The sequence below is a fragment of the Neolamprologus brichardi genome, chromosome 23, assembly GCF_056152115.1.
Source record: "Neolamprologus brichardi isolate AB-2024 chromosome 23, ASM5615211v1, whole genome shotgun sequence".
Taxonomy (NCBI): Eukaryota; Metazoa; Chordata; class Actinopteri; order Cichliformes; family Cichlidae; genus Neolamprologus; species Neolamprologus brichardi.
In genome coordinates this window covers 38821471-38846377 of record NC_142125.1, presented here as the reverse complement: position 1 = coordinate 38846377, position 24907 = coordinate 38821471, and the positions used below count along the sequence as shown (strand labels likewise).

The 24907-nt window shown below is 41.1% G+C and overlaps 1 protein-coding gene across 2 annotated transcripts in view; it reads left to right on the top strand.

Annotated features, from left to right (window-relative positions):
• The window catches only part of LOC102777144 (semaphorin-5B-like), a 49124-nt gene that overhangs the window by 611 nt on the left and 23606 nt on the right, over nucleotides 1-24907 (top strand). For both annotated transcript variants that reach the window (XM_006807120.3, XM_006807121.2), the window contains exons 2-3: nucleotides 11735-11795; nucleotides 24643-24831. In XM_006807120.3, the coding sequence (XP_006807183.1) occupies nucleotides 24687-24831 (145 nt within the window). In that variant the 5' untranslated portion in view covers nucleotides 11735-11795; nucleotides 24643-24686. The remainder of the gene's footprint in view (nucleotides 1-11734; nucleotides 11796-24642; nucleotides 24832-24907) is intronic.

Sequence of the window (24907 nt, the reverse complement as noted above, 5' to 3'; positions counted from 1 at the left end):
ACTGTACTGCAAGTGGATAACATGATGGATTGGCTTCACATCAGCCCGTAATTTTCCTCCAGGTGTTCAGTCAGTATACACCTCGGACTGTGAACCTGGTGCTTGTAGATGATATAGTGAGTGAATATTTTCCTTTTAGGACACTGACAAATGGGTTTTGCTTCAGAGCCTTCTGAAAGTAGTTGATTTGTACAAAGGTACCTGCCAAACAAACTGCAGACAACTGCAAACCACTGCAAAAATACAATAAAACAACTTTTGTAGCACCATCTTGGGAGGAGAGCACACCATGACTTCTGTCTTGCCTGCACTATTGCTGTTGTTGTTGTTGTTGCTGCTGTCATTGAAGACGGGGCAGAAACACAAGGTGGTTATTGTATTGTTATTGTTATAATCTTAGGTTATAGGACTGCTTTTTTTAAAAAAATTTGCACAATATCTCTAAAACTTCTGTTTCAGAGTGATGCTGAAAAACTTGTTCATGTGCCTGATTCTGCCAATGGTTTCTTCCTGTTAAAAGGGAGTTTTTGCTTCCCACTGTCACCAAGTGTTTGCTCCTAGGGGGTTGTCTGATTGTTGGGGTTTTCTCTGTATTATTGTAGTCTTTACCTTACAATACAAAGCACCTTGAGGCAACTGTTGTTGTGATTTGGCGCTATGAATAAAACTGAATTGAACTGAATTGAATAAAAAGAGATCCATGTGACAGAAGAAGGAAAAAAGGCAGAGAACTTAACAGATATTTCCTTCAGACAGACTGTTCAGACTTTAACTGGTAAACATGAACGTGCTGCTATCATTATTATGATTATTCCTCGTTAAATGTGTGAGTGACAGCAGGCAGCGGAGTCAAACATGTCAGATGATGACTATGACAAGCTTTACAGTTAGACTGTGCAGGAAGTATTAAATGTGTTTATTGCTATATAATACTCAAATAAATAACAGTTTTAGTTGCAATTAATTTTTCTTTCTGCCTCAGCACTAAATAGAGACAGGGCTTCTCAGAGCCTTGACTATATGCAACAGCCCTTCTGCTGCTAATGTATAACCCCTGAAATGGAAGTGGTATTCAGTCATTAAACTGGATCCCTGAATGTGTTACCCACAGACCTCCACAGTGTCATGAGGTTGGGCTGGAGTGGAAAAAGAGCAAATGAGCAAGTTTATTCCCGAGGCCCCGATGGACAGACTGAGACTGTGTCTGTGTGCCTAACCTTTATTTATTTAAAAAACCTTGGTAAAAATCTCTGCATTTTGTGCCTTGCATTGTAGGACAATGGTGGTAATTATGAGGAAGAGCAGAAAGTTTTCTGGAAATGAAAAGCAGCGACCTTCAGATGGCATGTGAATTTTGGTAAGAGATTTCGTGCCGCTGTGCGAGACGCTTACCCTCCTGAAGTTTACCCCATAAATAGCAAAAAAAAGTTTGCAGCTGCTAAAACCATCTCTCATTTTTGCATTTCTATTTCTGCACAAGTAAATAAACAAGATATGAAGAGTAAACATGATATTTTAAAAGCTGCCAGACTCTAGTTTTGACAGAACAAGACCAGCTGCATGCTAATATAGGTTGGACCCAAACACGACTTATGCTAATCTACATGTTTGAGATCTGATTTTAGCAAATTTCCCAGAATGTTGCTCAGTGACTCACCGTAAGTGTCTGTGGGCTTCTTCTCTAACCTCTAAACTGGACCTAGCCCCTGTTTCTTCTTGTGTGTGTGAGTCTTTTTTTTTATAGCTCCAGTAGAAAGGTAAACCTCAGTGACTGCAGGGTTTTCGAAAATCAACACAGCCAGTGTTTAAAGCGGAACGAACTGAATGTTTGAAGTGTTTAACATCAATATTTCTTTGTGACACGCAGACGTGCTTCACAGTGGAGCCCTATGTGCTGCACAAGGAGTCCATTGAAGGCGGTGACGTGGGTGGTGGCGCTGGTTTTGGGGGTTAAGAGTTGTTGGGTTACCACTGTAGCCCTCCTCTGCAGCTGGTCTTTGATTAATGGAGCCCATTGGGGATTGGCTGGTGTGTTTGGATTAATTGATTGTGACAATATTAGAGTGTTGATATTGTGATATTCAGTGATAATATTTGCTAATAAGTTTGGAGGAAATGTGATCATAGGCAAAGTTAGTTTTGCTCCGTGATAGATTTCTTATCAACAAAATGGTCAATAAGTTGATTTTGAACATAACTCGCAGTTTAATTGACACTGAAAATTATGCTTTCTAATACCTCAGACAAGCTGCGGGACAGATGTCAGTGTTGGTTACATTTTTTACTAAATGTAACCAACGCCAAGATCTAATTTCCACGAGTTCATCTACAAGTGCCACAAGTCACATAAACACAGGAGTGGATAACGAGTGCATAAAAGCAAATTGATTCAGAAACATAAGTTAAAAAAAGTTGTGTAATATTTAAACAAAAACTTACATTTTCTGAGATTAACTTCGCAAATTCACAAGGAAAAAAAGTCCTGGAGCTGCCCTGATATTAACGTGGTACAAAAATGTAATATTGTCTAATATTATGAAGTTAAAATATCAATATCAATATCAATTTGTAAGAAGAGAATCTGAAAATATTCTGAGATTAAAGACACAAAAACATGGAAAAAATAGGTTTTTATTTTGTTATCGAACCATTTTGCTTGAGTTCACAAGCGCAGATGACGCCTCTAAAAGGGGACGTCAGAAAAATTTGACATGATGATGCCAGAATTTCCAAATATGGGATAAATAAAGTACTTCTAAACTTATGAGCGCATATTTATCCAACCGTAAACAGAGTGGCACTTATATTCTACTCAGTTTGAGCATTCAAAGTCTCATTCACCCAAGCTTTTATCGAACATTCACACACGCACACACTCAGATGGATGCATCTAGGGTAACTTGAGGTTCAGTATCTTGCCCAATGAAGCACATGGATTGTAGTTGTTGGTGATCAGTCCACTGACTTTTGCTCGGTCAACCTGAGCTGCTAGTTGAAGTTTTTGCTGACATAAAATAGCCTTACACATTCATAATTAAGAATAGGCATATTCTGAATGGCATAGCGTTTAAAAATTGTATTTAAGGTGACTTACATATGCAGTGATTTCAAATTAACAACAGGTTAAATGATTAAATGTTCATCAAAGAGGGTAAAAAGCGAGCAAATATGTGCAAAAATGTTCAAACGTACCACATACTAAACTTTAATATAGCAAATACACTGAGACTAAGATGCTTTTAAAGAATGCTGGGAATCCCGAGCCACTGAAGGCGCTTTGAACCATTATATTCAAGGTGATACAGAAGTTCATATTCACTTGTTTAGCTGACAGTTTGTTGGCTGTCTTTTAGCCCCCACCCAAAGCCCACTGTCCTCTATAACGTTCCGAGCTGGTCGTTTTTCACCGGTGCTGCTTCGTCTTGCGCTGAGGGCTCCCCTGCCGCCTCACCGTGCCTGCAATCTTTCAGCCTCAGCGCTGACAGGAGGGGCAGCAAAAACACAGCCGGAGGAGGTCATCGTGAAGTTTGCACAGGAGCGAGCCATTCATCCTCTCAGGGGGTGGGGTGGTGGTGGTGGTAGTGGTGGGGGGGTTTGGTTCTCCGCTGTGGTGAGACTGAGGCTGGGGGAGATGAATATCCTGCCCTGTTAAAGTTGGGGATGAGACTGGACAGTGTTATTTGTCTCTTAGGCTCCGCCGGGCGCACGAGAAGCTAAACGAGCCTGTCGTTTTTCAGTGTGTTTGATTTATCGGTGCCATTAATTTCTGAACAGGAGGTCACCCCTTCGCCTTATCAGATTGGCAGCCACTTGTACAGTCGCGCCTGGCTGCTGTCTCTGTCAACAGTGTGAGGAGCTGTCATATTTCCTGCTTGCTGGCTTGATAGAGCGTCCGCACAGAGCTGGTAAAGCACTGCGCAGATATGATGGTGTGCATCCAGAGGAGAGCTATTTGATCTTGGTCCGTCATACAGCCCGCTGATCAGGCTCATTACAGCCAGAAGATTTCTGTATTTATCATTTTAACGACAGAAACAGTATTTGCGAACATTTATGCCTTTTTGCATTCCATTTATTAGTCCTTAAATTTCATGATGCACTTAGATATGCCCAGAATTTTGTATGGTGGGTGGGTTTCGGCCTTTCCTGTACTCAGCAGTGGTCAGTGGCAGCACGGTGCAAGCTGTCCATAGCATGCCAGCAGCTGTGTTCGCTTGCTTAAGCAAATATCACACATGTATAAGGAAGCAAAAAACCTTTCAGGAATGACAGAAAGAATGTGATTATGCTTCTAAGTTTGAAGGAACCTGGACGGGCGAAGATCATAAAACACACAGCTGTGGAGAGTGGAACATCAAAGATATTAGATGTAAATTAATACAACAGAAAGATTGGACTGCATTGCCATTTCTAAGGTTGTAATTTAAATACGCCGCGTGTTGAATTGGAAAATGTATATTTTATTTCCTGCACTGGACGTAGATTTCTGCATTTTTATTCAAACAAATACCCTTACCTCTTTTTATTTCTTTGAGTATTTCCCAGTAAAGACACAAGCAAATACACACACACGCAGCATACTAATTTTCCCCATTCAAAAATGCCATTAAAATGCCAGGATGTCTCAAATATATTGAGTCTCATATCACCGAGAAGCCTCAGTCTCTCCAGATGCAACATATTTACAATTCTTCCCATCCAAAGCTCAAATGTGAGTGCAGAGTCTTTTTTTTCCACCCGACTGCCGTACTATTAACTTTCTTGCAATTGCCATTCCAAAGCGGATTGCAATCTGTTCATACTTATTAACACACGTCAAATCACTGGTCACCCCAAGGATAGCTGTAAATGCGTCTGGTTCCCAGCTCTTTCCAAATGCTCTTTCTCTCACCCTGGGTCAACACACCTGAATCACATGATTAGTTAATTACCAGGCCTCTGGAGAACTTCAAGACATGTTGAGGAGGTAATTTAGCCATTTAAATCTGCTGTGTTGGATCAAGGACACATCTAAAACCTGCAGGCTACCGGCCCTCGAGGCTGGAGTTCGACACCTGTGGTCTATGGTAATGTAATAAATTGTATAAGCCTGTATCTCGTATTAAGTGAACAGTTATGTATACTCTCCGGTAGGGCAGGGCAATATGGCTAAAATTATTTATCATGATATATATTTAAAAATTTGCGATAACAATATAACTGACGATATAATTGACTTCTCTTTCCACTTGCTGAATGAGCATCATATCCCTGGCTAAACAATGCATCACTGCATTAGTTAGTTCCTCCCAGGGTTTGCTACTTTTGTCATTAGAGATGCAGTAGGACTGGGCGATATGACCCAAAATTCATATCTCGATATTCTTTAGCTGGATGGCGATATACGATATATATCTCGATATTTTTTAAAGCCATAAAGTAAGAACACAAAGAGAGTTCTTAGTCAAAGCTGTGTCCCAAATCTCACACAGGCACTTTTATTAACATACAGCATAGATGTACGAGAAAAAGAATATGTATCACACCGCGAGGCTCCTCGGTAGCTGTAATGCTCCAACAATCCTTTAAGCAGTGCAGCTTCGTAGCTTACCAAAGTCGTACCAAAACACTTTTTGAAAGGTTTCTGAGCGCTGGCTACCACATAAAATCGGTTCGCGGTCAGTAAGCACAACCAGAATTCATACATAAGACACATGTCATGAACTGGCTGTGTAGAGGCAGATGAGGACCCAAACGCAAAACTCACGGACACAGGAACTGAACTCAAAATCACTGCTTTATTGCAGGCCTTACAACAAAACAGAACTAAACTGGGAATGCTAACTGAGGACCGAGGGAACACAGAAAAGCACACAGGTTCGGAGAGGAGACATTGACGACGCGACACTGAACTGAGGGAGACATGCACATAAATACACAGAGGGTTAACGAGGGAAGTGGGAGCACACGGGGAACACAGCTGACACAGATAATCGTAACGAGACACGGCAGGAGTAAATGCAACACTGACGGGAGACTGTCAAAGTAAAACAGGAAGTAGACAGAGGTTCAGACAGGAGGAGAGAGAGCACGGACATAACGGGCTGGGGAAAACATGGAATAAAACACAAGGAGGGGAAACAAGGGTTCACAGATACACAGAGGGGCACACAGGGGGTAACCAAATAAGGAACATCTTAACTAAACAACCTAGGAACCACGGCATAAATAAAGAACAAAATACAAAACACACGAAAACTAAGAATACTGGGCCAACATGGCCCAGGACCATGACAGCACACTGTCCACTTTTTGAGAAAATGAAAGGATTTTAGACGTCAACGCGTTAGCGCGGTTAGCTCGTTAACACGTTGACACTAGTGATGTGCGATACCACTGATTTGCTTTCCAATCCGATACCAAGTAAAACTCAGGGTGGTATCGGCGATACTGATCCGATACTTTGTACAAATTTTTTTTTTTTTACTGTATCTTTTATTGTATCTCAAATTATAGCTTCATAATAATTACAGGACATCAGATCACTTGTTCTTATCACTTAATAATGTAGAATTATCATACAGAAAACTGAAGTTGTGGCTATTTGAGCATGTTGCCTGCCTGCAGCACTAAAGGACTCCGTGAGAGACGTCTGTCTCGCCCTAGCAGCACCTGTCTCTCTCCTCCTCTTCAGTTCGCCTCAACACATGCTCGTCATATTCTGTGATATGATTTACTCTGAGGTGTTTGACGAGGTAAATGGTGTTGCCACAACACCTCACTTTCTTGCCACATGTATCACAAACCGCATCTTGGCTGTTTGTGGAGGTAAAATACGTCCACACATGACTCCATTTACGCTCAGCCATTGTTGTGAGTGCGCACGCCAGAGGCTGCGACACATTTATAGAGCCGTATTTCGCACGTGACTATTAAAGGCGGAAGAGGAAGTAGTTCCTTCCAATGTAGACAATCCAAATGATATAGTTTCTTTCCACTGTGTTCCTGTTAATGATAAACTACAAATTTACCCTAAATTACTAAAATATCGATATTTTAATATGAGAATCAATTCTAGAACATAAATGACTGGTATCGGAGGAATCGATATTTCAGTATCGCACATCACTAGTTGACGCCGTTCAGCCCCACGCACGGGGCGATCCGCGGTAACTCGTTAACAGAGATTTGCCCCGTTAATGCAGTTATGGCGTTAACGTCACGCTGACAGCACTAAAATAGTAATCTCCAAATGTTTTCTTTTTACCGACCGGCTCCTCTGTGATAGCTGCCGTGTTCATCTTGTTGTTGCCTGCAGGTGAAGCGATGGGGGTGGAGGAGTTGTGTTCAGTGAAGGAGAGAGGCGAGGCAGAGTAACGTTGCGTAGAGACACAGTGGACGAAAGAGAGGCAAACTTGCGGCTCCACAAGTATAGTTATAACGTAACGTAGACTATATCGATATCAACGATATTGTCACATCTCATATCTCGTATAAAACTATGTCGATATATTTAAAAACTTGATATATCGCCCAGTCCTAGCGTGCAGCTATTTAAAGCTACGCTGATTGTTTGTTGAGTCAGCTTCTTTGGTCTCACCACCGCGCTAGTTGAAGCGGACGTTTCTTCACGTGCTTTAACAGCTTTGTTGTACTCCAACAAGTGCTTCTGGTTCAAATGATGAAATAGGTTTGTGGCGTTTCCTCCCTTTGCCCCCACGGACCGCTTCCACGTTCTACAAATCTTTTGCTTTGTTGTGTGTCTGACGGATGAAAACCAACCCAGTTCCACACCACTGAAGTTGCAGCATTTTTACAAACCAATTTTGGTTCATCGGATTCATTCGACAATCCGCTTTCGCCCTTCTCATTCTCCGTCGCCGCCATGCCTGTTCGCCATGTGCATATAAGCGTATGAAAACAAAGACACTGCGCATGCACGTTTTACCCATATTCTAGCACGATATTTCATTTCCTTATCGTTGCCTAACATTATACCGGTATTACCGTGAAAGGTATAATATGGCCCAGCCCTACTCTCCGGACATTCCTCCCACTCATTGCTTACTTCCATGTTCATTTGATCTGCCAAAGGCATGTGTAATTACCAGGTATCCACTAGTGATACTCTGGTATTGATCCGATACCAAGTTACTGTCTAACTAACAAGTAACTAACAAAAAAGGTTCAGATATTTTTCACAGAGTGTGTTCGGGGTATGATAAGCATCAATCTAATCGCACTGGTATCAATCTGATACCAGTGACAACAAGATACCAGTGGTATCGACTAGGGCTGGGCCATATCATACCTTTCACGGTAATACTGGTGTAATTTTGGGCAACAATAGGAAAATGAAATATCGCGATAGAATATGGGTAAAACGCGCATGCGCAGTGCCTATGTTTACATACGCACATGGCGGCGACGCAGAATGAGAAGAGCAAAAGCAGATTGTTGAATGAAACGGATGAACCAGAACTGGTTTGCAAAAATGCTGCAACTTCAGTGGTGGGGAACTGGTTTAGCTTTCGTCCGTCAGATACACAACAAAGCACTATTTTTGGTAGAGCATGCTAGCAGGCCGTCGTTATTACCGTGTTGTTTGGAAAATACGGCACACTTAAAATCGATCCTTTGATTTTTCTAAAAAATCGACAGAGCCCCTTATAATCCCGTGTGCCTTATGTATGAATTCTAATTGTGTTTACTGACCTCGAAACGATTTTATGTACACGGCGCTCGAAAATCTGTCAAATGTTTTAGTACGACTTTGCTAAGCTACAAAGCCGCACGGCTTGATGGATTGTCGGAGCATTACGGCTATCGTAGGCGGAGCCTCGCGGAGTGATACGTACTGTGCTTCAACATAATATTACCGTATTGTGTGTGTATAACCTCTTTTTAAGTTTTGTGGATATTATACATGGTTATGCTGAGGATATGTCGGCCAATTTTCACTGGAAATGACTTTTGGTTAAACTGTCAGCGAGGAATTTGCACTGTTACATTTTTATATAACTTTAATGTACATAAAAAAACAGCTGCTTGTTTAAGTGAAAATACATTGATGGGGTTTTTTGCACTAATAAAGTTGTGGAGTTGTACAGTATTTTGTCTAGTGTCAATTATATCGTCAGTTATATCGTTATCGCAAATTTTCAAATGTATATCGTGATAAATATTTTTGGTCATATCGCCCTGCTCTAGTATCGACTATCAATATTTGGATTGATCCACCCGCCTCTAACATCCACTGGATGAAGTTTCTGTAAAGCCTGATGGGAAAACCAAGCTGACTTACAGCTGTCAATATTAAATTTATTCACTGCATCAAGAGTTAAAGAGTTAGACTCATGTTTTCTGACATGATCTCTAATTATTCTACAGCTAACACAAAAATCCACAGCTAGTTTCTTTAGGGTATTTAAAGTATTCATATTCAGTTGTAAAGGTACTCGTGCTTGTGTTTGAACTTTTTTGCCCTTAATGGGTCACAGTCAGTTAAATTTATTAGCGGATGTTATCACAGTTTTCTGCTGGGCATCGGGTCTCTCAAGAGGGAAGTCTGAATTTCTTTGTTTAGGCAAACGAAATGTTTGTCTGAACTAATGGAATTTGGTGTTGACTCTGTCTCCTGATTCATTTACACATCGGTGCTACTGCAGCTGTGTTCAACCAACACCAAGTCTTACTTTAGTATCCAGATGATTTCAGATGTAGCTGAGAGCACTTAACCTCTTTTTTGTCTGCCTTTGTGCCTGCTGATTGAAGCGTAAATAGTTAGTTTGAGAGTGCGTCGCTGTGTTTTAATTCTTAGCACTAACGTTAAAGGTTTTTGCCATAAACACAACATTTTCTTTTACTTCAGAATGCTTCTCAGATAGAAGTGACATTTTCCTATCATCCATTATCTATCTGCTGCTGATTGTTTGTGCCACACTATATAATATAGCAAACCCAGCAACACTTGGTGCGTTTAAGGTGGTTTCAAACCATGTTAAAATGCTCAAATTTACAGCAATAAAAGGGCATTTTTTTTAAATAACTTATCCACCTTCATAACTGAGTTACGGGTGTGGTCACATTGATTGACAGGTGTCCCAGTCAGAGTCTGGAAGTCACACTCCATCTGTCTTATAACTCGAGCTTCGCTGTTAGCGTTTTGGTAGCACCAGGGACGTGTTAGTGGTGGCCTTTCTCATGGTTATAAGAGTGTGAAAGAGAAAGTTAAATGTTAAACCACCCCTCCACCTCCACCAAAAAAACCAAATAATTCAGTACACAATCCTTTTTTTTATAGTGTTTTTTGTAAATTGCCTTTATTTGATAATGATAGTAGCAACAGACAGGAAAGTGAAGAAAGTGGCAAAGCTCCACAGGTTGGATTGGAACCTAGGTTGCTGCCGTCTGGAAATTGAGCACTTGGTTACCTGCTCACCCTTTATGTGCAGCTTTTTCATCTGATTTCCGTGTGAGGTCTCTGCTTATGTTTTGCTGCTCGCCTCTGCTCGCCGTTTCACCACGTGTATCTCCTCTGCTCCAGTGAGCAAACATGAAAGAGGGCAAAGGAGAGAAGTGCAACTTATCTCTTGAGCACTCCTAGTGTTTTAAGTGCTTAAAAGGGCTTTGAGTGCTCAGTTAAAGGAAAGAAGAGCTATGTAAGTACCAGTCCATTTACCATTGATCACGATGGTGGCCTCACGCACAGCTTTCTCATTGCTTGTTTTGTCCTTTTAATGTATTTTTCCAATGCTATCTGGGAATCATGATTTTCACCAGCTTTTGAGTTATTTGTGCTTGTGTGATAAGATGATCGATTGATTTGGCGTATGGCTGCTTTGATCCAAAGCCAGCCCCTTTAGCTCAAGATTAAAGGTGTGCCCTTAAATGCCATTCGCTTTAGCTTGAGATTATAGACTGAATAAATCATGCACGTAGCTTCCAAGTCTGAAAAGTGAAGCCAAAGCGGAATCTGCCTTAAACAGAGGACAGTGTTTCTGGTTGGTCCACTGCTGAACAAAACATCAAGTACATTTTGTAAATTATGGTTATTACCAGAGCCAGAAAGGAGGTTTATCCCGGGCATGCTCATTGGCTAACGACGTGCCCATCGCAAATCAAGCGGCGTTTTCATTTTCACAGTCAGCTTCAAAAAGCTTGAACACTCCCCGCTGTTGATAATCAACAGGTGACACCACAGTGATGATGTCTATATTTTATATACACTCTGTGCTCAAAATGCTAGCTCGGTGTTTCTGATTATTCTTTAGGACTCATAAAGGTGTCGTCTGCAGTTACTTTGCCTGCTAATCAGCTACTCTCCATCAGTGCATCAGTCTGAGGTGACTATAAGTGAATAACGGGACATGTCGATAAGTCCTCAGTCTTAAATGCGTTGCAAAAGCACAGCAATACTCAGCTTGTAACAAACCACAACTAATTCAAATGCTCAAGCTGGCTCCCGCCATACTGTGACCTAATTCTTTAACAGAATCTAAAACTGGATCTCACACAGGGCAGAACATCTCTGTCTATTGAGTTTGCTCTGCACAGATAGAAATTCTTTGCCCCCCTCCCTTATTTTCCCCCATCACAAACACACACTCACCCCTTTACCTCCCCTCACCTCCCTGCACACTCTCTGGTCAGCGTGCCACTGTGTGCCGATGTGTAACAAGTTCTCCCTCTCTTGTTTTTCATACCTTCCTTTCTCTCTCTCTCTCTCTGTCTCGCTCTCTCCCACCATGTGAAGCGCCGGGATCCGTGCCACGCTCGTTCATCTGCCGAATCTGTCTGGTGCTGATGGTGAACCAGTAAGTTTATTTTCTTCTGTGTGATATTTGTGCGGCGTGTGTGCGTTGCTTTCACATATCCCATGCGGAGATTGGCTGCATCAGTGCAACTGCTTATTCTTTTGTGTTGTCCTGTCCTTTCTGTCTTTGTGTCTACTTTTTTCTGCCCGTTTTTTTTCCTTCTGCCTGCCTGTCAGTTTTCATGTCACTGCAGGCTCATTTCTTCTCTAATCATCTATAATATGACCCTTCACCTACCCCTCCTCTTTTTCCCCCTCGCTCGTCTTCAGCGTACATCACCCTAGCTGTGACTTTGGAGCCTACATGTGGGGATGTGTTTGTGTAACGTGTAGTGGATGTTTCCTTTGTTCTGGTTAAAGCATAAGTGCTAAAACTGACAGAGGAATGGGGTGGAGAGAAGCAGGGGAGACAGAGGAAACTCCCAGCCCTGGATCAATACTCTTAGTCTGGGTTATTATGTCTGAATGTGTGCGTGGGTTTTTTCCCCCCACTTCAGTAATGAAGCCTTTCTGAAAAAAGCCACATGTTGCACGTGTGCGAGTGTAACGTTCCTGTTTGATGTTTTCCCACAGAGCAGCATGCTTATTTATTTCTATTTTTAAAATTGCAAAGAGTCGCCTTTTACTCTTCAATTAATTACTGACACCATGCTGTCATCTCATTAATCACAGCACCAACAGTTTGCTGATTAATGTCTTCGGGGTGTTTTTACACTATGAGCATGATTTATGGAAATTAGTCGTTGGTGGAAAATAGTAGCCATGATCATTTTTTCTGGTGGGTTATAAGGACCAGGTCTTATGAGATTTTTCATGACAGCAGCATCGGTTTTGTGCAGTGGATTAGTAATTAAAATGCTCAGATTGTCAGCCACCCAAGAAATTCAAAACCCAAGACAGTCGTATTTGGAATAATATTAACTCAGTTTGTGTTTGCCGTGCACAGTTTTGGGGAGTAAGACATTTACGAGTCATTCTAATCAGTTACTATGAATGAAATTAAAGCTGATAATCAAAATGTTGGTGATTGCAAAATGGATTCATTAGGAATATAGTTTTATCAGTAAAGGGCTTATATGTAGAACACAGTAGCCTTGACAATATAGGGCTTTTAGGACCAATATCAGAAGTTGGTGATTTAAAAGTCAGATATAACAGGCAATATTTTTTTCTGTAGGTCACATGAAACAGATTTCCCTAAAATTATTGTGTAGTTATTTATTTACTCATTTAGGAGCTCAGCATGCGCTACAGGCTGCCCGTCTACCTGCAGAGATCGTCTCTTCTCAGATGGAGGCAGTGTCCCAAGTTTGTGGTACAACAAGGGCTACTCTTGCTTGTGCTGTTGTTGTACCATTGGTCAGCCATGGAGAAGAGCAAGGTTATAACGAACAAAGTCAAACGTCTTTGATGTTTTTTCACGCTTCTCCTGTCACTCCTTTGGCTTGTTAACCAATCAGCTTTTGACTGACATAGAGTTGAGCGACTCAAGCGTTACTGTGGTCAGATGATCTGGTTATTGTGTTTGTGGCGTTCCAATCACGTGTGGTACCAACAGGGTAGTTTTCAGAGTGCCCTCTGGTGGACAAACTATGCAACATCAATCCTCATAACATGGTTAAAGTTTCTTATATTTCATTTCATTTGTTGGCTAATATTGGCCCATTCATTCAAGACATAAAATTAATTTTGTTATTTTACATATTTTGACCATAAAGGCTGGCTGTCCTTTGGTATTTCATTACAGCATGAATAAGAATTTTTTTAGGGAAAAATTTCAGTGGATTGGGATTTTTATTCATTTGCCAACATATTGTTGTGCACCATCTGTCGTCTACCAGTCAAATCACTAGGCATTGCTGCACTTATGGCCATGTCTTGATGCATTCTCAATCATCCAGGAAAGTAAATCTCCAAAAGTTGATTCTGTTCATCTGGACGTAGCGTTTTGTGGGAGAAACGTTTCGTCACTCATCCAGGTGACTTCTTCAGTCTCAGCTGACTGCAGGTTTCAATCTCATAAACAGTACATTTGCATAATGACTGAAATCAGCCCACTGAAAGAACAATGGGCTGGGAGGTCAGTTCCTTAATCTTAATTATGCAAATTCTCATGACCATTGATCAACAACCACTGATCAATGGTCTTGAGTACCATTCACAGAGAGTTGGAGAACGGCTGCAATCACAGCATTGTAAGATGGCAAAAGATGTACCCTTAGGCCCCCTCCTCGATTCAGAGATGGTCTTTTTTTCACGTAAATCAACTTTTGGAGACTTATGGCCATGGTGTCTACAATTCCTACTACTACTACCAGTACTGTACAAATCTCCTCCAGCCAGGCCAGAAATAGTATAATAACAACAACTATAGCTCTGTGACCAGCAGTCTGCTTCAGTCCTGGTAGACCTGTTGGGCAAGATTGGTTTTCAGTGCTGGAAGTTCACCAAAAAATGTTCTTTCTGAAATTCTTTCTGAATTTTTTCTATGCCTGAATACTGCTCTTTGTCTACAGATGACTGTTCAGTATGTGAAGGAACTCTTCATACAGATTAGAGAGGTGCGGATTGATCTCTATGATTTGTTTTGGCAGCTGCACTTTGTAATCTAAACCGTGTTAACACTTGAGTTTAAAGTCCATCTTGGCGGATCAGATCAAAAGTGGACAGTGGTCAATACAAATGTAAACAAGCGCTAAGACTCTTTGTGATCAGATCACTCAGACTATTTGCCGAGGCGTTCTGGGGCACATTTGTCCATGAAAAACATTTTGTTTTTTGTTTTCTCATCTAGCCCTTCCTTATTAAGCTGATTTGACATCCAGCAGGAAAATCTGTACACAGAGTTCAACTGGACACCTGGAGGAAAAGATTTTAATACCAAATGTTAAAACACTCGGTGTTGTCTGCGCTCTTATAACATGTGAATTAATGTATTTCTTTTCTTTTTGTTGAATGCATCCATCTTCTGCTTTCCAAATTCAGGGTGTCCCAGAGGTCACAGAGCAAGAGGCAGGGTACACCCTGGCCAGCTCACCACTTTGTCACAGGCCTAACACTGATTCCCACATTCAACTCTAGATGTAATTTAGAATCACAAATTAACTTAACATGCAGCTGAATACCCCTGTTATGCGGTGGTTAGCACTTTGGCACCTTTGTAAACCATCTCCTCCATATCAAGAGTGTTTGTAGCTTCTGCACAGCTCCTTAAATATTGATTATCAGTCTTGCCTTGAAGTGAAACACAACTACTGTCTATTAAAATTTTTAGATCAATACAAGCATTAGAGCGCAGCTCCGTCTCTGCATCATCCACTCTGAGATAATCATTAGCAGTCATGCATACTACATGAACTGTTACTAACGTTTTTGCCATTCAGAGCTAAGTAAGTAAAAATACATCTCCTGATAGAGCAGATGGCATTAGGGTTGGCATTAAAGTAGCTATAGGCTGTAATTTAACCAATTATTGATATAAACATCTTGATCAGTGACACCACAACTCTTCAACAACTGCTTAATGGATAAAACTACAAGCTTGATGCATAAAAATGTGAAATAAATTGTTGTTGTGGTACCGTTCAAGCGTAGCTAAGGCCATTGGATGCCGTTTGCTTTTTCTTCCTGTTTGTTTTATGTGATTTTTCCATCACCCTGGCTTCACATTGAAATTCATGTTACAGGGAATGAGCTGTCCAACCAGTAATCTTCAATCATGTCTACTGACAGAGCGGCTCCCTTCAAGTGGGGCAGCGGGTATTGACAGAGAGTGATTGCAGCTGTACGTGTTTGGTTATACATCCCAGTCGTGTCATCTGGCAAAAAAGCAAAGCAAAAGAAATGGAGATCATGATAAGAGGACGGAGGGAGACGGGGAGGAGCGAGGAGAGAGATAGGAAGAGAGGGATCAGTGCAGCTGCGTGCCTCTTTAGGATTCCTGCTCTCTACCTCCTCTCGCCCGGGCCAAACCGGCATCATTAGGTTTGGCAAATTACCCGGGCGGCCATTGTGGCGCAGCCATGGCACGTTAGTGTGTCTTTTTAACTGTGGCTAAACTCAGTCTATTCACTTGTAAAAGAGAGCAGCCATTGGCAGATAGTTGGCAGGTTGCACAGAGAGGCCATTCACCCCGGTAGGAAGGAGCTGAGAACACTGCCTCGGAAATGGTCCTCTCTGAATATTTTGATGGAGGGACTTTGGGTGCCCTCTCAGTGTCCATTTGCTCCAGCTAACAAATCTCCATCAACTGACTTCATTGGTAATCAATATCAGTGCTCCTTATAGGTGAGGGCGAGCAGGAGCTGCAGTCAGAAAGAGAATTTTAGCAATTTGATTCAGTGTTTTGATGTTGTCCTTTCTTTCTTTTTTTACTCAAGGAGGAATTTGGAGTTTGGAATCCAGTTTTCTTTTTGTAGTGGGGTGTAGTGGGGTGGGGGGTTGGTGTTCACTCTGTCTTTTCATGATAGTTGGACGCTGTCCAAAAACTCGGGTGGAGAGAGTTTAGACAAGAGGCTGATATACAAGGGTCAGATGCTGGACTCCCTCCTTTTATTTTTGATGTCACGCAGGAACAAATTACAGGGCTTCTGAATGAAGAAATAATTGCTCGTTATTAATTTCGCTGTCACAGAGTTCCTCCGTGAAGAGGACATGTCTGGATTTTAATGAAGCACACTTAACGCGCACACCCAGTGTTGTCGGGTGCTCAGTTTGTAGCTGGTGTGGCGGAAGTGCTAAAAAGCAGTTTCAAGGTCTTCTGTAGTGCGTCTTTTTGTAGGCAGATCACGACATGGATAATTACCTATAATAGCTGTTTTGCAAGAAATGAGGGAAGAGGTTACTCACGCTGACAGAAAAGGAAACGGCCCCTTCACAGTTGCCGAGCTGACGTGTTAAAGCTTAATAACCTGCCGGTCACATGGCTCACAAAAGAGGTTCACCCATGCCTTGTTTTTTTTTACCTAGAGTCAACTCAAGCCCTCGGACCACACTCCATAAAGGGGCCATCTCTTTGGCCTCTATCAGAGTCCTCCTAAGTTCTCTGGGATACGCTTGTTTAGTTCTTCTAAGAGGAAAAAGTCAAAGTGAGCTTGCATGGTTCCTCAAATAGAGGTGGGGGAAGTTCCATGTTTCTTAAATTTTGCATGAACATCACTGTGAATCACTCTGGCATCAGCAGAAGTAGTTGACACTCAAAAGACAGAAAAAAAATCACTATATTCAAGAAATCTCACAAACTTGCAGGAAAAAAAAAAGCAGCAGGGAAAGAGTCCAGAAAGAAAAATGGAGGATTTGACAAAGGCCTCTGCTGTGTGAAGTTTGTACAACTGTGACAAAGTGCTGCAGAGGCACTGCTGCTCTGTCCAAACACTTGTCAGTGTGTCACTACACACATTTCCACTTAAATGTTAAACCAGGGGAGAAACGTCAGCGGCTTCTACTTGTGTAGCTGTAGTGTGTCAGGGGAAGGAGAACGGGGGGGGAGCTTTTTCTAAATACTTTTCCTGACTTTTCTAAGGAGTCGATGGGTCATTTTTACATTTTCAAATAACCAACAACGAAAGAAAACAAACTGTTTGGCTTCTGAAGACATGACAGCCTCTTTTTGAAGGTTTGTAATAATGCCCTGTAGAGGTGGGAATCCCCATACATCCCACGATACGATATTATCACAATACTTAATGCACGATACGATATTATTGCAATTTTTTAAAATATTTTGCGATATTCAGATTCTGTACATAAAGGTAAACTTTATCAATATTCATTTGATCTAATATCAAAGTCTCACACTCAGTCTTTCTCTCATTTCAGTTTTATTGTTGACAAACTGAACGGTTTGTATTACAGTCTAGTCCAACTTAACTGAATCAACCATCTGGTACAATTACAGCTATTCTGAACTATGCAGTTTATGAAAACTATGCAGCCCCTTCAGCAACTGAAGAATTTGAAAGTAAATTAAAACAAAATATAATTTTACATTAAATAAAAAAGTTTTAAACTTAATTAAAATAAAACATGTCTTAAATTAAAATAAGTAAACTGTCATGTTTATTGCTGCCAAAAAAAAGTTAAACACATTTGGACAGTGAAGGAATGTCAGGATTCTTGCTCAGAAAAAGGATCAACATGCTCTGAAGTCAGAGCACAAAAACCTTTTTGTAACAAAATATCGATTTCTGCTGTCCCTGTATCGATACATTATTAGCAAACAAAATATCACGATACTACACAGTATCAATTTTTTCCCCCACCCCTAATGCCCTGTGTTCTTCTGCAAAGTTGTTGACCCCCCCCAATCTCATGGCTTACAGGTTGCATTTATACTTTAAAGTTGCAGTAAATGAAAGAAATCTGTCAACACAACACTTTGAGGTTAAATTACTTTACTTAATTGGGGGGAGGGGTGTCTTTATCAGTAGGAAAACTTTAAAAAAAAAAAAAAAAGCATAGTCAAAGTCTGAAATTTAGCTTCCTTCACATTTAGAAGGAATTTATTTCCAACATTTTTCACTCTGAACATGGCATGGTCATTCTGAGTATGAGCGGGAGGTCTCTGGGTGAAAATGCCTTGCTGATGTCAGAGGTCAGAGGAGAGTGGCCAGACTGCTTTAACCTGAAAGGAAAGCAACTCAAATAACCTAGAGCTGCGCGATTGTGATTATCACTATTAATCTGATCGATATTAAGATTACAGTTAAGTTTAGTTATTTATCCTTGTTTTAATTGTACTGTCTTGTAAACACTGCTTTCACGTCCATGTTCCGCTACGATCCTGCTGATGTACAATAGCAAAACTATGTAAATACAATTAACTTTACTAAAACTTAACATGAAATTAAATCAGCAAGGCACTGCATTCATTTTTACATTGTGCTGCACTTCTTGGTTAGTCAGTTAGTTAAAACATCTTCACAAAATCCTATTTTTACTTGACCTGCACTGATGATTGAGTGCAGAAGCTAGAAGCAAAATATAAACTCTTCCACTCCATTTTTTCCAAACCATTATGATCGTTTGTGTACAATGTCGGTTTTGCCAATTCAGAAAATTAATTGCATGAGGGGAAAACATCTTTTGTCCACGATGATCCTTCATTACTCACCATGTTTAGTGGACACATATCTTTGCCTCGAGGATTTCAATAGGTCTTTGTCTGCTGGATGGATATGCAGACACGCATACAGGCTCGCTTTTATGGACGCCTGAGTGCACGGCGGATGATTCACTTTTGCAAATATTGCGTTGTTTCTCTTGGCCTTCATGCGTTAATAATAATCCTGCAGTTTGTGGTGCGTAATAAATTATCATGCAGACGCTGTAACTTATTATTAGTTAACATCACTTGCCCTAAATCCAAAGTATTTCCAAACGTGTGATGATTTGCTCTGACGGACAAGCTCTTGGTCGTCTGCTGTGCCAGACATTTGATTTTTGTTGTGCATCTGTCTGTTAATGCTGCGGTACTCATCTAGACTACAGCAGAAGAAAAGGAAACTCAGGCCACAGTTTGCACGGTCTCACCAGAATTGGACAGCAGAAGATTGGAAAAATGTTGCCTGGTCTGCTTTGACATTTGGACGGTAGACTCAAACAAACGAAAGCATGGATCCATCCTTCTGTCAGTGCTATAATGGTGCATGGGCACACTCTAACCGAGCACTGTTTATCCACCACAACCTGTTTGAGTATTGTTGCTGATCATCACTTTATGACCACAGGGTACCCATCTTCTGATGGCTGGAAGCACCTCAAAAGCTCAAATCACCTGTTGAACATGACAATGAGTTCACTGCACATAAATGGCCTTCATAGTCCTGACACACACCAGCTCTCAATCCAGTAGAGCACCTTTTGGATGTGGTCGAATGGGGGATTCCCATCATGGACGTGCAGCCAACAAATATGCAGCACCTGTGTGATGCTGTTGTGTTAATATGGAGTGTTTCCAGCACCTTGTTGAATCTGTGCCGTGAAGTATTACGTTCTGGAACCAACAGTGCCAAGATATACCGATTAAAGTGGCCTGCATATATCATGATAGATTTTAATATAAGAATCAAACTATCTGTACTGCAGGAAAAGTTCAAGCACATTTAATAAGCCATGAGTGCCATTTGGTGTGAACGTGTAAGGGGAATTAGTTTAACCTTTTTTGCCAAGTAAAGCTTTTTTTTTTTTAGCTTAAGAAACTTCTACAACTCAAGTGCCGGCAATAAATGTCAAAGTAAATCACAATGGCAGATAAAGAGTCTATATATGGGCACAGATGTGAAAGTGGAAGGTAGCCACGAGCTGATTCTGTTTGCAGGGTTGGTTTACATCGTAGGACGTGATGGACAACAGACCCGTCTCCCAGGCTAGTGCTGCTAATGACTCTGAGGCCACTTGCAGTGACTACTTTGGTCAGGAGAAGTTACTTTCAAAGTCACATTTGCTAGAAACGAGCACAATCCTTAACCGCTTGTTTGGATCCATATACAGTAGATGCTCACGTGATAACACAGTAAATGCTTAATTGCATTGCTGTGTATCTCCTTTAAATATTTAACAGATGAAATTTCATTCAGTCTCGTCTTGCAGAATAATCAATACAGTAGTTTGCAATTGTGAAACAAATCTAATCTACCAAAACATCTATGTTTAAAAGGCATCCCAATAAAATGAAAAGCATACAGAAAAAATATTCAGCCTTAAATACTGCTGCAAAATTTGAGTACAGGTTACAGTTGAATGTCTTTGTGTGAGGTTTTGGAGTTGCTGCAGGAACATGAAGTTATCTTCTTGTTTCAGCAGACGCACAAGCATCTTAGATTTGTAGTGTGTAGTTTTGTGCGCAAGATGTTTGAATCAGCTTTCGCTGTTGCAGAGGAATCACATGGAGAGGCACCAGTGAAGTAGGAGAGACAAATTGGCCGGCAGCAGGGGTTTGAGTATACACCTGTCATGCTTAGCTGTGTTGATACAGGGCGGCCCAGTCCTCGGCTTTATTTACTGACATGGCCCTGCCTTAAAATCTTGGCTGTGTTGCTCCAGTGTGGTGGTCACATGTTCACTTTGTGTTCCCGGGGGATTTTTTTTCCCACACAGTCCAAACACAGACCGGTCACATGAATTGCAGACTCTGTGTTTCTAATCCCATCACAAGTTGTTATTTCTTTAAGGTGTTTTTCTATCGCAGCCAGCTACACGAGTGAATGAATGTTCAGACACGCTCCGTCTCTGGGAAAAAAGCTCTCTGATTTTATTTTTGAAGCAATTTATTTCCAACTTTCTATAACAAATTCAAAGACTGTAGCTCAGGTCCGTCTGCCACTGTCGGGTCCATAATATTACATCGAATCACTCAAGCCACATTTAGAAGCATCACACGACCATCTACTTATTTTATGTGTAACATATGTCCTCTGTACTGATGCGGTCATATGCTTACTTCAGATTTCAATTAAATTCAGCTAATCCAATGTTTTTTATATACTGCCAAATCACAACAGTCTCCTTAAGGCGCTTTATATTTATAAGGTAAAGACCCTGAAACAGAAAAAACACCAACAGTCAGACCATGAGCAAGCACTTGGTGACAGTGGGAAGGAAAATTACCATTTAAACAGGAAACCTCCCGCAGAACCAGGCTCAGGGAGGGGCAGCAATCTACCCTACCTTTTTTTTCCAGATTATGTTAAATTCATATGACAAATGAAATGAAAAGTATTTATTGTTTGTTTAGATACAGTATTGAATAAAAGCCTTTAGCCACCCCTCATTTCTACTCATTCCTAGGGGTGGGGAAAAAATCGATACTGTGTAGTATGGTGATATTTTGTTTGCTAATAATGTATCGATACAGGGACAGCAGAAATCGATATTTTGTTACAAAAAAGGTTTTTGTGCTCTGACTTCAGAGCATGTTGATCCTTTTTCTGAGCAAGAATCCTGACATTCCTTCACTGTCCAAATGTGTTTAACTTTTTTTTTGGCAGCAATAAACATGACAGTTTACTTATTTTAATTTAAGACATGTTTTATTTTAATTAAGTTTAAAACTTTTTAATTTAATGTAAAATTATATTTTGTTTTCATTTACTTTCAAATTCTTCAGTTGCTGAAGGGGCTGCATAGTTTTCATAAACTGCATAGCTCAGAATAGCTATAATTGTACCAGATGGTTGATTCAGTTAAGTTGGACTAGACTGTAATACAAACCGTTCAGTTTGTCAACAAAACAACTGAAATGAGAGAAAGACTGAGTGTGAGACTTTGATATTAGATCAAATGAATATTGATAAAGTTTACCTTTATGTACAGAATCTGAATATCGCAAAATATTTTTAAAAAAATCCCAATAATATCGTATCGTGCGTTAAGTATCGTGATAATATCGTATCGTGGGATGTATGGTGATTCCCACCTCTACTCATTCCTTTATATTTTTCAGGAAAATTGGGGAAGAGATGCCCTGATTTACTAAATATTACAGTATACATTTACAGTATATAAGACACAGAAGGAATCTGTACAGTCAATATTTGGTATGGCCACCTTTTGTAGCTGTCAAAATGTTGGTGCAGCAACAGTCCGTAACCTGGCAGTGCAACGAATATAAGTTTCATTAGCCATGTGTTGTTATAGTTCACAAAGACGGTTGGACACACAGCAATGATGTTGGAGATTGCAATACTCAAATAAGACTAATGAAAGTCAACCAGCTGACAGCATCATACTGTAAAGCTTATATTCTACACAGTACTAAACGTTTTGTTGTGGAGACCAGCTTACTGTAAAACCTTCAGGGTATTTCTGGAAAGAACTTATCAGATTTCCCTGTTACAGGGTAAGAAGTGTGAAAAGGACAAATATAAAGGCACAACCATACAGCTTTGGGGGGCAGTACTTAGAAAAAGCGTTGGCGACAAGTGAACTTTCATGGTCATATTAGAGGTGACTACCTTCTCTCAGAAGCAAAGACGGAAGCACAATGCTTTTGTTAAAGCACAGTTAAAAACATTCAAGAAAAACATGAGTGCACATAGTTGGGCTCACAGTGTGTCTAAAGAGTCTGGGTGGTACTTTACTAAACTTAACCAAACCATACAGAGGTCCTAGCACACTTTGTCATGTAGACAGAGGATGATGAATATGCGCTCTTTGTCTTTAACTAACGCTAATCACCAAGGGAGAGTCTGCGTCCACACATTTCCTACTGCCCCCGAAGAATCTGACTGACATCCACTGTCGCTCCCCCTCGTTGGGCTGAATAGACAAATCCCAGAACATTAGGCCTCTCACTGGCCAGCCTTTGCGCGGTGAGAGGACCGTGGCCCCGTAACAAAGGCGAGGCCAGCGGTGGAGGCTCTGCTCCTGTCGCTTCATTAAGCAGCAATGTAAGACCCAGCAGGCTGAAAAACCTCTGCCTCCACATGTATTCAGTCCTCCCAGTGAGCAGTAGACAGGCAGACATTCACCGCCTCCATTCTTTGTAGTGCGTAGCAGCTGCACTGAAACTGGTTTAAGGGTTAAAGAAAAAGACGCCGCTGTGAATGGGCAAGAAATATGCTGCCCTGTAGTGTTGAGCATGTTCAAAAGTTTTCAATACATAGTTGGGACATTATGGCCTTTTCCATAAACTCATTTATCACTCAGCTCAGACATTTTCAGAGTCAAATTTGTGCTCTAGTCCCGCCTAACCCTCAGGCGACAGTGTAGCTAGATTCAGGCATTTCACGTGCTCTCATGGTGAAGGTGTCTCCTGTAGTTAGTCTTCAGCTACTTAAATGCTTGCTCACATCCCAATGGTTCACTGGCAAGTACAGGAGTGGAGCTTAAAACAGAAATCTATTAGATGATTCAAAAGACATTTTTTTCCATTTCAGAGCTCATACATAGAGTAATTTCACATGCAAAAACATTTAAAGGTCTTTATCCTTGTTTGCATAAATTTAGCAAACTTTAAATATCTTGGTGAATGCATGCAGCCACTGAAAAGTGATAGTAACATCTTTTATTGGTGGGTGTCACTTTGTCCTGTCTTGCTCTGTTTCCAGTCTGTAAATTTCTAAATAAATGAGAAAATGTGGCCCCACAGAAGTGTGCGTGAAAACACAAAGACCCAACACATTTGGATTAGACGCTTGTAACTAACTTGCCAGCGTCAGTATGTATGCTACAGCTAGTATGTGGCTGCATTTACTTATACCAAACAGAGTATCTTGAACGCTGCCTCCCTCTGTGTGCTGCACGTGAGAAAGCAAAAGTCTGATACTTGTCTGACGCAGCTGGATGGAAATTTGTAAACTACATAAAAGAGCCTTTGATCTTTGTGCCTAAAGTCACCATGAGATCATCACCTTTGAGCAGATTCTGATTCATATAAAATGAATTCGACCCTTCATGTGGCACACCCTCCTGTTTGGCTCTGTGCCCGGGGCTCATCTCTGAATGGATCCCCTCAGTCAGAAAGAGGCACCCAAAGTTTGAGAGCTGGCGTTAGTGAAGATTGGCGGCTCTGGCCTTTTGAGGTGAATTAGCCATGACCGAGTCCTGCTGACACTGAGGTGATGGACACCAAAAGCAGACAGACTGAAAGTGAGGAGGGACAGCGGGCCCCGTCGACTGGCAAAATTAATTTAGATGAATGGGCAGGAGGATGGAGAGTGAGTGCAAGTGTGAGCTATTACTGAGTGGATATGGATTTTTAGAGTCCAGCACTGATGTATTGAGTTTTCTAGAGTGATTATCAAAATGCCAAAAAATACAAGGATATTTATTTGTCACAAGGCTGATCGGTTTACTCTCCCTGCCATTCCTGCCTGGTTGATTGACAGATATCACTTCTGCTCCGACAGGTGATTCCTGAGGACCCGATAGAAGACTGGATGCGGTTGTAACTATGGTAACATCAGGGTGGGGGGTATGGGCCCTCTCCCCCTGTGGCCTTGTGCTGGTCATCTGTTTATCCATGTGTCTGTCAGAGGAGCCTCACATCAAGCCTGCCGACTGCAGCAGAAAGGAACATCCTGTTGTTTCCTACCAAGGTGAGCAAAGAAACACACCACCGATAGAGTGGGGGGGGGCACGAATGAAGTTAGGGCTCAAAAATAAAGGCACGCT